The 17,743-nt window shown below is 39.4% G+C and overlaps 1 protein-coding gene and 1 long non-coding RNA gene across 8 annotated transcripts in view; one reads left to right on the forward strand and one right to left on the reverse strand.

Annotated features, from left to right (window-relative positions):
- The window catches only part of LOC134731424 (uncharacterized), a 423,644-nt gene extending 421,272 nt beyond the window's left edge, over positions 1–2,372 (reverse strand). Inside the window, exon 1 of the long non-coding RNA XR_010113657.1 lies at positions 1,970–2,372. This is a non-coding gene — a long non-coding RNA (uncharacterized lncRNA). The remainder of the gene's footprint in view (positions 1–1,969) is intronic.
- A 3,233-nt stretch (positions 2,373–5,605) lies between these two features.
- TTC21B (tetratricopeptide repeat domain 21B) overlaps positions 5,606–17,743 on the forward strand; it is a 98,093-nt gene continuing 85,955 nt past the window's right edge. For 6 of the 7 annotated variants that reach the window (XR_010113655.1, XM_055291915.2, XM_055291918.2 and 3 more), the window contains exons 1-5: positions 5,606–5,852; positions 9,792–9,921; positions 10,012–10,122; positions 13,781–13,947; positions 16,122–16,244. Coding sequence is in view for 5 of the 7 variants with exons in the window: in XM_055291915.2 (XP_055147890.1) it covers positions 5,832–5,852; positions 9,792–9,921; positions 10,012–10,122; positions 13,781–13,947; positions 16,122–16,244 (552 nt within the window). In the remaining 2 variants the exon portion in view is untranslated. Of the gene's footprint in view, positions 5,853–9,791; positions 9,922–10,011; positions 10,123–13,780; positions 13,948–16,121; positions 16,245–17,743 lie in introns of those variants that run through there. The other variant, XM_055291919.2, reaches the window with a different exon arrangement.

Below are 17,743 nucleotides of genomic sequence, written 5' to 3' on the forward strand. Positions count from 1 at the left end.
AATGAATGGATAAAGAAAATTTAGTATATATGCACAATGTGATATTGTTCAGCCACAACAATGAAGTCTTGTCATTTACAGCAACATGGATGGATTTGAACGTCAGTATATTAAAGTGAAATAAGCCAAGCACAGAAAGACAAATATTGTGTGTTCTCACTGACATGTCGGAGCTAAAAAATCAATCTCATGAAAATAGGGAGTAGATTGGTAGTTGCCAGAGGACATGAAGGGTGTGGAAGTAGCAGAAAGAAGAGAAATTGATTAATGTGTACAAATATATAGTTGACAAAAGAAATAAGACCTAGTGTGAGACAGATCAGTAGGGTAAGTTTACAATATTCTATTGTGCTTTTCAAAATAGTTAGAATAATTTGAATTTTTCTAGCATAAAGGACATAAAATTAAGGTGATGAGATCCCAAGCACACTGATTAGATCTTTAGAAAGTATGAATCTATATTATCACATGTAACTGAAATAATATCTATTATGCATCAATAAAATACATTTTTTTTAGACAGAGTCTCACTCTGTTGCCCAGGCTAAAGTGCAGTGGTGTGTGATTTCAGCTCACTGCAACCTCCACCTCCCAGGTTCAAGTGATTCTCCTGCCTCAGCCTCCGGAGCAGCTGGGATTACATGCACCTGCCACCACGCCTAGCAAATTTTGTATTTTTAGTAGAGTTGGGGTTTCACCATGTTGGCCAGGCTGGTCTCGAACTCCTGACCTCAAGTGATCTGCCCACCTCACCCTCCCAAAGTGCTGAGATTACAGGCATGAGTCACTGCGTCCAGCCTAAAATAAGTAATTTCTTTTAAAAAAGTTAATGACTTACCCAAGGTTGCAAAGTTATTGAGGGACAGAACTCTTAACAACTCAGCAATTCTGATTTCAGTTAACCTAACTGTTCCATGATGTTGCCTCTGAGACTGAATTATGTGCTAGTTAGTTTGGATTTCATACCTTTTTAACTTCTATATATCATTTCAATTTTATAGTAATAATGTTAAAAGAACACTTTGAGACAAATTTAGCAGAGTTTATTTGAGCAAAAAAATGATTCATGAATTGGGCAGCACTTGGAACCAGTCAAGGTTCAGAGAGGTCTACCCAGCAACTTCTTTAGATAGTATCTACAGACAGAAAAAGGAAGGAACATACAGAAACAGCCTGATTGGTTATAGTTTGGTATTTGCCTTATTAGAATATGTCTGAGCAGTTTGCGGCTTGTGATTGGCTGATATGATCGGCCAAAACTTTGCTATTTTAAAAACATACTCTTAGTTACATTTCAGTTTGTTTACGTATAGCTTATGGTGCAGTAGGTACGTAGGTTTCTTTAGGCCAAATTTAATTTAATTTAACAAGGCTTAAAAAGAAACAAAAGGCAAACACTCTTCTTATTCACAATTGTTGTGCAGGCTAGATTGGACGGTGGAAAACTATTGGTTTTAGCTTTGGGCTTCATCTTACTCTTTCATAAAATAAAATTGTTCAAGCTGCTAACATTATTTTCACCTCCCAAATTTAATGACATATACTTACCTCTGTTTTAGTGTATTTACTTTTACTTTGTTACCAAAACTCCCTAGTTTTCCTAAGTGTTTTTCTTTAATTTGAATATATAAAATAATACAGCTACAAGTGGATCAGTATAAGAATTGGAGGAGGAGAAAATCAAACATAGATATGACCGAAAAAAACTATCAGTGCTATAAAACTTTCTAAATACTTATGTGATCAATACTGTACTCTAGAGTAGTTGGGAGTACAAGTGATTACAGGTAACAGTAATTCAGTACTTACCATACCCCTAATACTGCTCTGTGCTTTAAATATTAACTTATTTAGTCTTAACAATTTTCTGAGGTGTTAGTCTGATAATACAGCTGAAGTACACAGAGAAGTTAAGTAACTTTTCCAACTGAATAGCTAGTGAATAGTAGTATTAATGAGAGGTGACAACCTGCTAGCAGCCCTCACTCGCTCTTGGCGCCTCCTCGGCCTCGGCGTCCACTCTGGCAGCGCTTGAGGAGCCCTTCAGTCCGCCGCTGCACTGTGGGCCTGGCTCCCTCTGCTTCCGGGGAGGTGTGGAGGGAGAGGCGCGGGCAGGAACCGGGGCTGCGCTTGGCGCTGGCGGGCTAGCGCGAGTTCCAGGTGGGCGCGGGCTCCGCCCGCCCCGCACTCGGAGCAGCCGGTCGGCACCGCTGGCCCGAGGCAGTGAGGGGCTTAGCACCCGAGCCAGCAGCTGCAGAGGGTGCGCCGGGTCCCCCAGGACTGCCAGCCTGCCTCTGCCACGCTCGAATTCTCATGGGGCCTCAGCCGCCTCCCGCGCGGCAGGGCTCCGGACCTGCAGCCCGCCATGCCATGCGCGAGCCCTCCCCCCTCCCCGTGGACTCGTGCGCAGCCCAGGCTCCTTGCAGGGCACCGCCCCCTGCTCCTTAGCGCCCGGTCCCACTTACCGCCCAAAGGCTGAGGAGTGCGGGCGCGTGGCGCGGGACTAGCGGGCAGCTCCGCTGCGACCCCGGCCAGGATCCACTAGGCGAAGCCAGCTGGGCTCCTGAGTCAGGTGAGGACCTGGAGAACTTTTATGTCTAGCTAAAGATTTGTAAATGCACCAATCAGCACCCTGTGTCTTGCTCAAGGTTTGTAAACGTACCAATCAGTGCTCTGTGTCTAGCTAATCGGGTGGGACTTGAAGAACTTTTGTGTCTAGCTAAAGGATTGTAAATGTACCAGTCAGCACTCTGTGTCTAGCTCAAGGTTTGTAAACACACCAATCAGCACCCTGTCAAAACGGACCAATCAGCTCTCTGTAAAACAGACCAATTAGCTCTCTGTAAAATGGACCAATTAGTAGGATGTGGGTGGGGCCCGATAAGGGCATAAAAGCAGGCCACCTGAGCCAGCAGGCACGACCCACTGGAGTTCCCTTCTGCACTGTGGAAGCTTTGTTCTTTTGATGTTTGCAGTAACTCTTGCTGCTGCTCGCTCTTTGGGGCTGTGTGCCCTTTATGAACTGTAACACTCACAGTGAGGGTCCACGGCTTCATTCTTGAAGTCAGCAAGACCAAGAACCCACCAATTCCGGACACATTAAGGTCTGAACGCCAATGACATATTTCTGGAGACGAAGATGTTAACTGCTACATTATATTATCTAGCTTTATAGTTTATCATCTGGTAGAGAACATTAAACAAAAATGCACTATAACTATAATACAAGGACTATGCAAGTGTAGTAAGTCTTATAGAGCAGGGGTCCCCATTCTGAGGGCTGCAAACCAGTGCTACACAGCAGGATGGGGTATGCAGCAGGACGGGGTACACAGCAGGAGGTGAGCTGCTGGGCAGGAAAGGGAGCGTCACCCCAAGCTCCACCTCCTTGTCAGATCAGCAAGGCATTAGATTCTCATATGAATGCAAACCCCATTATAAACTGTGCCTGTGAAGGATCTAGGCTGCACGCTTCTTAGATAAGAATCTGATGATCTGAGGTGGAATAGTTTCATCCCAAAACCATCCCGCCTACCCCCGTCCATGGAAAATTTATCTGCTGTGAATTGTCTTCCACCAAACTGGTCCCTGGTGCCAAAATGATTGGGGACCGCTGCTATAGAGCACTACGCGTTTAATGGAAACTATTGGTTATACAATGCCTATTATGGGTCAGGAAGTTTTAATATGTCTGTAAGGCATTTAGTTTCTTTAGTAAATAAGGAAAATGAGGCTTAGGGAAATTACCTCCCCAAGTCACAAAAGTAGCTAGCGTAATAGGAGCTCCACCTCAGATGCAGAAGAGGGTATTCTTGCCACTATGCTGTGGTATTTTTATACCCATCCAGTTATGGTGATCCTCAAAGACTTCATGAAATTTGAAATGAACTCAGAAGAAGGAGATTTTCTCAGGTGAAGAAAGAGCTCAAAACAAAGTAGGGGAAAGCATTCCCAGAAGAAGGAATATTTGTCCCACTGAGCCGGAATAAAGGCTCCTTGAAGGGGAGGTAGAAGATAAGGCTTGAAAAGACAATGAGGTGAAGGGTCATGGATATCAGACTCAAAAGTCTGTAGCTAGTAAAAGTGAGCCGATAAAAATGTTACTGCTAAGGAACACATCGATTTTTCAGGAAAGACAAGAGTTTTTCCTGGCCTGAGATCCAAAATAAATTTCTTTTTTTTTTTTTTTTTTTTTTTCCAAAATAAATTTCTTACATGAGATCTAATCAGGGCACAGGGCACACCAAGTCACCGTGAGTGTCAAAGCAAATCTCAGAGTACTTTTAATCCAACAAACATTTATGAAACATAAGGCTTGGTGTTTTGTGCTAAATAATTCAACCTTAGAACAAAATTCAGTGAAGAGAATACGAGGCTAAGTTAATATGACTTTAAAGATCTCCAAAAGGTAGGTTGATCATCTGTTAACCTTGATCTTGAGATATTTCCTTACAGATGAACTTTTCTCTTATAACCAAAGGTTTACAGTTCAAGATTATACACTTCATTGAGCACCCTGGTCCTGTGGTATTCTTTGCTGTATACCAAGTGCGGATTAATCCACAGCTTTGAAAATCAGACAAACAGATATCACCAGTTGTTCATCACCACAGACATTTAGCTGGACTATGAATATTGGAAAGAAAAAAAAGTTGCTCATGAAAATATGTGGTGAATTCCTTTAAAGAGAAACCAGTGAGAAATATTGCTTCACCTTAAAGCCTAGGATAGTAGCTACCTTTTTTCTCAAGACTGTGCTTACATAACCTATTGGCATGGGGGGAAAGTCAATGTTTATAAACTCCTTAAGAAACTTAAAATCTGGAAAAGGCAACTACATATCATGTCAACTAAAGTAAGATAATTAACACTAGGATCAAAATTTGGAATCCACGTGAAAGATTCTGCAAAGATCACTTAAATCTCAGACCTTATCCACTATTTTAAATATTTAAGCAGAAATGGAAAATCTTAGTCTATTATATTTCCATTTAATTTCCTGGACGTAAGAAATCTGTGTGTGACTGAGTTGTCTAATGGGTGCAAACATAAACATTTGCATTGGGATTCATTTTATTATCAGTTTAAAATCAGTAGTATCATTGAAAACAAGACACTAATGTTCTGGAAGTTTAATTTATTTGTCCCTTTTATTATCGGGGCTGGTAAAAACGAGCTAATTGAACATACATTCTAACAAAGATTGCAGCAACGCCTGCAAAGACTGGCCCAAGCGCATCGCGTTTTTGTAAAGAACGTGTGATTTTTCTGCGCCACCTTGTGGCCGTAAAACAACTTGCCCACGTGAAAGTTGACCGCTTTTTCCCGCCCCGGCAGAGCCTTGCGGAGAGCCGCACTGCGGGAATCGGCCTCCAGACAAACGTGCAGAAAATGGTGTCTTCCTTTACAACCGGTGACAGTTAACAGACTTCCCCTTCTTCGTACTCCGTTTCCTTTATTCCTTAATTCCATTTCCTCGGCCCGCCCGCCCACTGTCCTCAGACAGCCGTTTCCCAGTGTGACCTTCTTTTCCAGCTGCACCATCCGGCGGAGACCCTTTTCCCAGCCCGAACCCTCCCGGACTGCCTTCGCAGCCCTCCCTCCGGGTCCCAGCCGCGCCTGCTCCATTACAGCAAGATCCCTGCCACACAGGCCCGCCACACAGGCCCGCCCCTCCCTCCGACAGCCAATGGCGGCGCGACCCCGCCCCTCCCGCCGGTTTCCGGGGCGCTAGCGCGCTCCGGGAGGCTGGGGGCGCTGAATTCTGCATCTTCCTTTAGACTGCGGCGAGACAACTACCCCGAGCCCCGCGGCCCGGCCTTGGGGCAGCCATGGACTCGCAGGAATTGAAGGTGAGGGGGCGGGCGAGCGGGCGGGCGGGCGGGCAGGCGGAGTTCCTTTGCGGCCTTTTGGCCCGGGGGCGCGGAGGGAGCTCGAGTGGCTTCGCTAGGCCGCTGTTTCCCTGCGGTGCACCGGCTGCTCGGGTTGCAGGGTGGGCCTGCAGCCTCTGCTCAGGGCGGGTCTCCGCGGGCCCTGCTGGGGAAGCCCAGGTCTGCGCAGCCCGCCCGCGCGCTGTTTCTGAATTGCTGGTCCCCAGGCTATTGGTTGTGTTTACTTTTGTATCATGTTTACTAGGAAAGCTTGGGTTACCTATGACACTGCGCCTCCAGGTGCGTTTTTTAAGGACTTAAGGCAAACTAGTGTCAGCTCCCACACTGGACGGTAAAAAGAGCCCAGAAAGATTATATGAAACCCATTAAAGACGTGAGACTTAAAAGTGGAGGGGTGGTTATTTTAGGGTGATGGTCTTCTCTGTTTATCACTGACTCATCCATTCAGCAAATATCAATGACGGTCAACTTAAGAAAGGCTGATATAAAACAGTTAAAGATATGAGGCTTGAAAATAAAATAACTTTTCGGATGTTGGTCTTCTCTATTCATTTGTTCACTGAATCACTCGTTCAGCAAATATTTATGAAGGGTTATTGTATGTCCATTAGAAGCTGGAGATGGCAGTGAGCAAAACTGAACAGTTTCTGCCTTCCCAGATTTTACAGGCTAATTAATGCTGGGGAAAAACCCTAATTCAGTTGACTCAACAAATATTTATTGAGTGCCTCCTATGTGTCTAACACTGTTCTAAGCACTGAAATAATAAAACCAAGAAAAACTCTTCCAATCTTGGAGCTTACATTGGAGTAGGAGGAGTCAGACAACAAGTAGGTAAATGAAATGTGTATCCTGTGAGATGGTGATAAGTGGATGGAGGACAATTTGGCGGTGTGGGAGGTTAGGGAATGCTGAAATGTCTTGTTTTTCTGCCTGAAGTTTTACATTATCCTCTGTTCTAGCTATCCCCCTATATCCTTAATTTTTTTCATTCCCTTAAGTGTATTATTTGCACTGCCACCCAAATGAACTTTTTAATAAAAACACTTTAATGTAAAAATGGGGCTCCTCATCACTTAGACTTGTGGATCAAGTCCAAGTACTTAATATGAGGCTCTTCACCCCACCTCCGTCTCTAGCCTCATCATCCAATACTCTCTGTCTTACTTAAGCCTCCAGAGCAGGGAATGGCAAACTTTCTCAACAAAGGGCCAGATAGTACACATTTTAGACTTTGTGGACCATATGGTCTATCACATCTAATTGGCCATTGCCGTTCAAAACAGCCATAGACAGTACTTAAATGAGCATGGCTGTGTTTCAATAAAACTTTATTTATGAACACTGAAATTTGACTTTTATGTAATTTTCACGTTATGAAATATTTTTCTTTTTTTTTCCTTGACAGCTGGAAAATATAAAAACCATTCTTAGCTCACTGGCTGTACAGACAGCCAGCCAGATATGGCCCACAGACTGTGGTTTGCCAAACCCTGCTCTAGAGTATAGAGTGGCTTTTAGTCATCTTCATCACCACTACCATTCCAGTGTACCATTGATGATTTGTTATTTGTGTTGTTGCAGTTCCTCTTCCTAACTCCTACACCTTCCTCAAGAATCATGAAAAGGAAATAGGAAGAGTGTGTATGTATGTGGAGCGAGAATGAGGGGTTTGCAATTCAAGAGTCAGCTCTGAAATCCTCCCCAATAATCTTTCCCTTGATTTTAGTCATCCATCCTCCCCTCACACCACATTCAGTTTTCAAAGCTGTCAAAATGTTACTATCCCACATTCCCAAAGGAATTTATAAGCTCTTTTCTTACATTTACTACATTGTATTTCAGTTAGTCTTCAGATTACAGTCTCATCTGAAAAATGTAAGTTTTTTGGGGGGACAGGAACCATGTCTTACTCATCTTTCTATTCATAGTACCTAGCCCAGTGCCTGGGTACTAGTAGGCAGTCAGTAAATGTTTTGGATTGAACAACCTAACCTGAACCAAGGCAGTAGCATTAGGTATGTTTAGTGGGAGGTAGACTAGCGAAATAGAAGAACCTACTGAGTGGTTAGACTTAGAGAGACTGGGCAAATAGGAAGGGAGGATTCATGAGTAGCAGGGTAGCAGGTGGAAAATGGAAATATGAATCTGGAACATAGACAAGAGGTCTTGGCAGGACACATTTTTTTTATTCCATCAACATATGGGATACAGAGGAACTTATTTTTTTCAGAATATAACTCTTATACTATGATAATTCTCGCAGTGACCTGTACATTTGCATTACTAACAGCGTTTTATAAATGAGCAGACTGAGGCATTGTAAGAAGGACCAGAGATTCTTTTTGCCTTTAAATTCGTGTCCTTTTTATGGTGCTATGCCACTGCCTTTCAGGAGGATTATAGATGCTTAGTGATAGTGTGCAGAAGTCAAGTAAGATATTAAACGTGTCCTTAGTTGTGGCAAAGTAAGAGGTCATTTTGCAACTTTAGGGAATGGAGCATTGGAGGAAAACTGCGCTTCACTGAAGTGTGTTGTGGGGGTCTGGAGATGGGGTATGGAGCACACTTTTAAGAAACATGGCTAAAAAGAGGTTAGGGAGCAGGGATCACAAGGAGGGAGGCAGAGTAAAATTACAGAGAACAGTCGCCTAACTGATCTAGAGAAGTACATGGACTATAGCCCTCCAGAAGCAAGAGACTATATAAAACAGAGCTGTCGGACGGGCGTGGTGGCTCACGCCTGTAATCTCAGCACTTTGGGAGGCCCAGGTGGGCAGCTCACTTGAAGTCAAGAGTTCAAGACCAGCCTGGCCAACATGGGGAGCCCCATCTCTACTTAAAAATACAAAAATTAGCAAGGCGCGGTGGTGTGTGTCTGTAGTCCCAGCTCAGGAGGCTAAGGCAGGAGAATCGCTTAAACCTAGGAGGCAGAGATTGCAGTGAGCAGAGATTGCGCCACTGCACTCCAGCCTGAGTGACAGAATCTCAAAAACAAAACAAAACAAACCAGAGCTGTCTGGACACCCTTAGATTTCAATCCTGTCACTTAGTCACCTGTATTTCTCACTGCTACTGAACAAGCTGTAGAGTCCAGGTAGGTAGGTATGGGGTGGCCCAAACTGCTTTCTGGTGAATCAGGTGTATCCTAGTGATGACGGGAAAGTGTGGTTTCTGTCTTTGATGAGGTTAGCAACCAAGCCTTAGACATAACCCATTTTTCAATGGTAGACAGCACCGGCCCATTTTTATTCAGAAGTTAGTAGGTCCCAACAGTAGTTTCGTCTTGTATATGGAAATAATATAACTTTGGAAAAAGCTTGAAGACAACCATTTTCATTGAAAAATAGTTTATTTATTCTTAACTGACAATTTATTTGTAACAGAACTCGAAGCCGAGTAAGATAACATTTGATGATATGTTGAAGAATTTAATTTGTCATTACTTTGTAATGCTGTAATAAAATACTGGATATTTTAAAAAGAAGTTTTTTTTTTAAAGAAACCTATGGTCTGGTAATGGAAGCCTCTTGTCTTTTTTTCTTTTTTTTTTTAGTTTCTGTTTATTGTCTGCCTTTCTGTTTTCTAAAACGTTCAAGAAAATGTGGGCAAAGAAAAAAAGGTGAAAGCAGCCTCATTTCGGTGCTGTTAACAAAAACTTAGGAAAAAGGATTTAAATTATTAGAAAACATTGAATTATTTCGGTAATTTTATGGTCATTCAGTTCTGCAATCCTTAGCATTGAGTTCTAACCATTAACAGTATTTTAAGAAACTTGGAAGAAAAAAGTCACATTGCCTAAATTTTACATTATTCTAGATGTTAGAGTATTATCTGCTTCTTAGAGTATTTCAGAGCACCAGAATTCCTTTATAACATTTTTTCATTATTTCCATTTAGACTTTGATTAATTACTATTGTCAAGAGAGATATTTCCATCATGTGTTACTGGTTGCCAGTGAAGGAATTAAGAGGTATGGAAGTGATCCAGTCTTCAGGTTTTATCATGCCTATGGTACATTAATGGAAGGTACGTGTTAATCATTAAACATGTTCCATCAGTTTTAAATTCTTGCTTTGCACTAAGAACAATTTTTCCTATCATAATCTTGATTTTCAGGTAAAACTCAAGAAGCTCTTCGAGAATTTGAGGCTATTAAAAATAAACAAGATGTATCACTTTGTTCTCTACTTGCACTGATATATGCCCATAAAATGAGTCCTAATCCAGGTATGATATTTAAATACAATGCTTAGGACATTTTTTCCTATTCGGTTTATTTTGATTTTTCTCAGTTACCAAGTCGTTCAGTCCGATCACACTATATTATGTATTTTCTGTAGATACAATTTATACATATGTTTATCTTCCTGACAAGGGTGTAAATTCATCAGGCACAAGAAATGTGTCTTATACTACTTTTGTGTTCCTTATATCCTCTGGCAGAGGTTTCATTAGTACATAGGGATTTTTTTTAGATAAAGGGGAATGTATATTAGTAATTGTTAAACAAAAAAAGGACAGGCAAAAAAACAGGTACCGTATGTACATAAATTGCTCTGCAGCAGCCAAGTTTACAACTTTTGTGCAAATATACAGCCAATGCAGTTTATTTCTGTATATTAAGCTTCTTGAGAGCCTTAAAACCCTTTATGAGGGCTAGCTCTTGGGAGATATTCAGCAAATTTTTATGCAGTAGTAGGTTGACTATATTATGACTAGATTATAGAAGGAAATTTATACATAAACCAGCAATTAAAGTTGTGTAAACTGCCTGGTGCAGTGGCTCAAGCCAGTAATCCCAGCAACTTGGGAGGCTGAGGTGAAGGATTACTTGAGCTCAGGAGTTCAAGGCCAGCCTGGGCAACATAGTTAGACCTCCATCTCTAAAAAAACAAAATAAAAAATAAAGTTATGTGAACTATCTTAATGGATAGTTAACTTAATGGCGAAGGCAGAAGAGTATCCAAATTATATGTAATGAAGAAGAAGTAGTGTTATATTCTTCCATATATATCCAGTAACAGCTAATAGGATTGTAAATATAGATTGTGTTTCAAAAAATTAGATAATAAACAAAGGTCACAGACTGGTTCCTTGAATATTAGACGAGACTTTTTTCTAAAGCCAAGTATGACATACCTCCTTCATACATATGCAAATCAATACAAAGTTATTTAAAACATGTAAATATATGCTTAATTTCTTCAAGAAACTGTGCCTAATACAGTTACAAGCTACAAAAGAATTGTAATAAGTGGTTCGTGACATCAAGTTGGTAATCTAGTGGAGAAAACAAAATGTAAAAAACACCAAGATTAAATTCCAACGTTTCTATTAAATAATATAAAATGAAACAAATGAGTTTATAATTAATTGAAGTTGGTATGCACTATTAAGCTGTAAGAGTAGGCTGAGAAGGCTTTTGAAATTTTGGAACTTAATCTGATCTTTGAAGGACTGGTAGAATTTGAATATGAAGAGTATTGGCCAGACAGGAGAAATGGATGGGCAAATACATGGAAGTGGTTCAGGATTAGGCTCTTCTATGGATCCCCTTTCTCCGTACTCCAGTGGGAGTGGGTTTAGCTAGAGCAGAAAATTTTCATGGGAGAGCCATAGTTAGTATAAATAAAAGAAATTAGTACAAAATAATTTATTATTAGAATCAAGTTTTTATTTAATTGGTTGTTTTTACCAGTGTTGATTCTGTTGGATACTGTGATTTGCAGGACACTGAAATGATGGAATCAGAAATACTGTTCAGAGGCATCTGAGTGCTAACTCTGCTTTGCACCAAGGATTATGCTGAATGGACTTGAGCTCTAGTAGGGGCCCAGATGTCTGTAAATACCACCTAGGAAAGTTCTAGATTCTTAGTATACATTCTTCCAAGGTGCTGATGTAAACCCTGCTTATAAAAAGGCTGAGATCTGGCAACAGCTTTGTGCAGACGGTGTTAGAGCTGATTGATTCCTCATTAGGGACGTGATGGAAATCTGAGTAGGAAAGATTTCCTGTACAGTGCCTGTTCCTGCCTGGTGGTTGTTTTTGTTTGTTTGTTTGTTTTCTTATTTCTGTTTCTGTATCATGGCTGTTTAATGAACACTTCTGAAGGGATTGTAGGGGTGGGGAGAGGAGAAAAGGGTCTTCTTGCTAAGCAATCTATAGACTTACAGAAACAGTTTTGTTTCCTTAACTCATTAGATTGTACCTTGTTAATTTCACATTTAAATTTATATCATTAGAGTTGAAAGGAAGAGTCACATACCTTTCTCCTTGGTAGCCATTCCAGAAAGAGAACTGTTGGAATCACAGGCCTCAACTTACATTTCTTCTTCCTCATTGCATGGCTGATTCTGATTCTGATTCCATGTAGGGTTTAGGTGTAATTGACTTCTGTGTCCTAAACAGATACTTATATATATGAGAGAGAGAGAGAGAGAGAGAAAGTATAGATTTAACGTAAGTGAATAAGAGTTATCTATTTAAGGGAGCAGTCAGTATTAAACTATAACAGCAATTATGCCATCTTTTTACTGACCCATAACAGTAGCTGGCATGTTTATATATTTTAGAATTGTATTTAAGAATTATTAATACTTTGAGTACCAGTACTGGACCTGTTCCTAATAATTGTGGTTAGAACCGTTATACATTTTTACAAGTCAAATTATTAAAAAATATTAGCATACACAGCCTTTCTATTTTGGGAATGATGTAAACTCTATAGCTGTATTGTGCATTACAGTGATCCTTAACCATATACCTCCTCTGTTGCCCAGGCTGGAGTGCAGTGGTGCAATCTAGGCTCACTGCAACCTCCGCGTCCCGGGTTCAAGCAATTCTCCCTGCCTCAGCCTCCCAAGTAGCTGGGATTACAGGTGCCCGCCACCAAGCCCATCTATTTTTGTTTTTTATTTTTAGATGGGGTTTCACCATGTTGGCCAGGCTGGTCTCAAACTCTTGACCTCAGGTGATCCACCCACCTCGGCCTCCCAAAGTGCTGGGATTACAGGTGTGAGCCACCATGCCTGGCCATATACCACTTTTTTAGCAAGTTTGAGGAACTGAATTTAAAATTTTATTTAATTCTAATTAATTTACTTTTTAAACTTAAAAATGATACTTGATTCAGTTGTTAGAAAACTTATTTAGGAATAACTTGAGTCTAAAAATCTGCTTTTCAGCCATAAGTTTTATGAAAACTACAAATTAAGTATTTTTAAATAAAATTTAACTTTTGTTTTTTTGAGTCAGGATCTTGCTCTGTCACCCAGGCTGGAGTGCAGTGGCGCGATCTCTGCTCACTGCAAGCTCCGCCTCCCGGGTTCACGCCGTTCTCCTGCCTCAGCCTCCCCAGCAGCTGGGACTACAGGTGCACGCCGTCATGCCTGGCTAATTTTTTTTTTTGTATTTTTAGTAGAGACGGGGTTTCACCATGTTAGCCAGGATGGTCTCAATCTCCTGACCTTGTGATCTGCCCGCCTTGGCCTCCCAAAGTGCTGGGATTGCAGGTGTGAGCCACCGCGCCCAACCAAAATTTAGCGTCTTAATTGTGATATGCTGTTAGTATGAAATACCAGATTTCACAGTTAGTAAGGAAAAAGCATGCAAAATATCTCATTAATTTTTCTATCAATGATGCATTGAAATTATATCTTAGATATATTGGGCTAAATAAAACATTAAGATTAATTTTAATTGTTTCTATTTCTTTGAAAGTGCTACTAGAAAATTTTAAGTTACATATATGGCTTGCATTTTATTTCTATTAGACAGTACCACTATACAGAGAAGTAAATTTTTTGCCTTGTTAATTATCTGACCTATTATAAATACCTGATCCAGAATTTAATTTTTATTTAATATCATTTTCCCCTCCCAGATAGAGAAGCTATTCTGGAATCAGATGCCAGAGTGAAGGAACAACGTAAAGGAGCTGGAGAGAAAGCCTTATACCATGCAGGCTTATTTTTATGGCACATTGGTCGCCATGATAAAGCAAGGGAATATATTGACAGAATGATCAAAATGTCAGATGGTAGTAAACAGGTAGCTATTTTTCTGAGTTTAAAATAATAACATTAAAAAAATGCTTATATTACTGATATATCCAATAGTATCTGTGGTTTAGCTCTTTATTATTGTCCACTCTGTTGCCACTTTGTAAATAACAGCTTTATTTTAACCCATTTATGGTTATCAATATGGTTAATAGTGTATTGTAGAATAGGAATTCTCTAAGGTTAGTTTTATGCTACTGAGTCTTCAAAGATCCCTGCCTGGTTCCTTCCCTCTGTTTTTCTCTTCCTTTTTCTCCTTCCCTCCATATTTTGTTCTTTCCTTTCTCCCTCTCCTTACTGAACAGCTCTAGATACAAGGCTCCATTATTTGTACTGTTAATAATGCAAAGGAAAATAATACATAAACATTGCTTTCATGAATAAATAACCCAGTAGTGGCATAGAGCACATCCCCAGCTAATATTGTGAGAAAAATGATAGATGATATGAGAGATATGTGATTAAAGTATGCAAGAAAATAATAGCTAACATTTATTGCTTGCTTACTTTGTGCTAGGCACTGTTTTAAATTAAGGAGAGATCACACGCTTAAGTGTTAAGAGAATGTGAAAGAATTTTTTTGAAGGAACTAGCATTTGAGCTAAAACCTGAAAGATGGATACAATTTCAACAGGCAAAGATTATGGAAAAGGGAAGTAGATACTCCCAAGGTGAGAAATAATAGATGGAAATGAGACATGTCACTTGAGGGTACACTGAGATACTCATATTTGATGGAACACAGGATACGTTGATAACGAGAAGGGAAGAAAAGCTTGGAGAGGTAACTTGAGACAAATTGACGGATCTTGACGGCTAGTTAAAAATATTTGTATCTGATTTGACATGCATTGAGAGGCTATTGAAGACTTTTAATTATGGTAGTGATTTTATTAGAGTGCAAATCCAGAAGATTAATTTGACAATGGTTTCTTGGATGAAGTGGCTTGAGAATAAACTGAAATGCAGTGAAAAGAAAAAGATAGTACTTCCTTGCAGAAGGTTTTGAGGCACTACACTAAAATATTGTACAGTGAGTACAAAGTTCAAATTTTTAAATACTCACAGGACCTGTGAACTGATAATAAATAGTTTGGAAAGATAACAAGTTATCACATATTAGGATGTCTTTGAGGCTTTAAGCCTAAAAAAATTAGAGACCAGTTAGCATAAATAGAAAATACATCAGCATGAGAAACTAATCTTAAAGGGAAGTGATCTATTTGAGTTAAGACATGCTGTATTTCTGGTGCTGGCAGAACAGTAAGATGGAGATAGCAGATGAATTTCTGGAAAAAGAAAAATTTAGAAGAGGTTTTCGGCTAGAAATATAGGCTGGGAATCATCCACACAGAGACAATAGTTAAAACCATTCAAATAATGGCACTGATTTAACACATAGCATTGGTTAAGATCCTTATTTGTATTTTCAGGTGAAATACAGGTAGGTAAATATAGTCTTAGTTAAAGGTTTATAAGTTTGTCAGTTAACCTAGATTTTTTTAATGGAAGAACACATTTCACAGTTTTTTATTTGACCTTAAAGAGAAAAATAACCAGTTTTCATCTTGTTTTCAATCCTTTACGTCTTACAACCCATTGGCCCACTAACATGTGTAAAGATAAATATCCATGAGTTCTTCAGATTCTAATTTCTCAGGCCATCCACCTGTCATTTGAAATTCAATGGACTCATCAAAGAGGTTAAGAAGATCATTGCCAGATTATCTGAATCTTTAAGATATGTGAAGCAAGACATCTTCTGTTACTTCATCTGGGTTCATTTAGACTGTTTGTCCAAAAAAAGACAACAAATTCTCATCTATATATTGAATTTCATGTTTAAGTGTTATTAATCGTCAATTACTAGCAAAGTCTTAGAGAAAATAGTGGTTTTAACACTAATGGAATATTTGATAAGCTCCTTAATTTTAATATTGAGCTTAATAGTAATGTTAAAGGCTGAAATTTGTAGTATAGTTCCCAAGACACTAGGCTGGCAAGGGTTCAAAAGTGATTTCATTAACAGAATTTTATTGTTCATAACATATTTGATAGAGTCCTTTTTGTTATTAATTGCCAGAAAAATGACATTAGGCTCTTTCATTAACATTTATTTCTTTCATTTCTAAAAAAGTAAAAATAGAATTATTCATTTTACAGGGACACGTTTTGAAAGCATGGCTTGATATTACAAGAGGAAAAGAGCCTTACACTAAAAAAGCACTGAAGTATTTTGAAGAGGGACTCCAAGATGGGAATGATACTTTTGCTCTGCTGGGTAAGGTGAGTTGGAGTTAGGGTAAATAAATCACGTTTCAGAATGTATTCATAATATATTTGAAACCTGACAAAACCAAGTAGCTCAAAAAAGTTGATAATTTTCATGATACTGTTATCAGCTCACAGCCATAAGGTGGACTGGCATTTGTGTAGGACAATGAGCAATACACTAGAGAAATGTATTCCCTGCCAAAGTTCCTGAATCCTGGATCAGCCATAACTGTTAATTGTTGTTGTTGTTTTGGTTCACACATTCTTTCCTCAGCATTTATTATGTGTCTTATGTATGTGAGGCATCCCTCTAGATATTAGAAACCCTGAGCAAGAGAAAACCTCTTGTTTTTATGGAGCTTATATCCTACTGATGGAGGCAGACAATAAACAAAATAAGTGAGTTATATGGTATATTAGAAGGTGATAAGTATAATGGAAAATATAGCTGGAAAAGCTAGGGCATGAACTTCCAGTTTTACATGAAGTGGTCAGAGAAAGTGACATTTGAGCAAACACATTTATGGAGGTGAGGGTTAAAGCCCTGCAGGCATCTCGGGGCAAGTATTTCAAACAGGGGAGATGAAGAGTTCAGGTACCCTAAGGTGTATTCAGGGCTAGCAAGGAGGCCAAAGTGGGTTGAGTAAAGAGAACAGAAGTGAAGGCCTGAGGAAGAAAGGTGGGATGGGGGTGAGGAGGAGTGGTGGGCCTGGCCTGTTCTGTAAGGCCTTTGGCTTCTGCCTTCAATTAGACAGGCAGCCAATACAAAGTTTTGAACAGAGAAATAACATGATGGGACATACATTTTGAGGGATGAGCAATTGACGGAGTCATTAGAACTTATTGATGGGTGGAAATATTTAAGTAGGACCCTTTCTTCAATCCCCATTGATGCTTTCTAAATGCCTTAATTTTTTTTTTTTTTTTGACTCAGCAAAAAGAAATTATATGTTGGGAACAATAGTCTGTTAGATAAGCAATAATTTGGAGGGATAAAAAAGAAAGGGGAGAGGATTCATGTCTTGACTTTTGTTAATGTCTCCACATCACTTTTCCTGTCACTTTGTGTGGACAGTAGGCCTGTTGAACATCTTGTGTTCAGGCCCACTACCCTCAAGTTTTACCTAATAGCACTGCTGAAGAAATTGGTCATATGTTTTTCTTGATCATTTTCCTTCTCTTAAAGAAAAGCGAGTTGATAAAAATTTGCTGTATCATCTCTTTTTAATGTACTAACTATATTTATAGCTTTATTTTTTCTGACTACGAGATACATGAACATAGTAAAACTTTTTTTCAGAAAATACAATAACATCTGAATGAGAAAATGAACATCACCATTGGAAATAACCAGTTAAACTATTATATATAATATCTCTTCATGTCAGTAAATCTACATCTACAAATTTATATCATTTTTAATGGTTACTTAACATTTTATTAAATTATATATACTATAATTTGCTCCTCTAGGTGCATTTGGGATTATTTTATACATAAACAATTCTGCC

This window comes from Symphalangus syndactylus, chromosome 9, assembly GCF_028878055.3.
Source record: "Symphalangus syndactylus isolate Jambi chromosome 9, NHGRI_mSymSyn1-v2.1_pri, whole genome shotgun sequence".
In the NCBI taxonomy this organism is placed as follows: Eukaryota; Metazoa; Chordata; class Mammalia; order Primates; family Hylobatidae; genus Symphalangus; species Symphalangus syndactylus.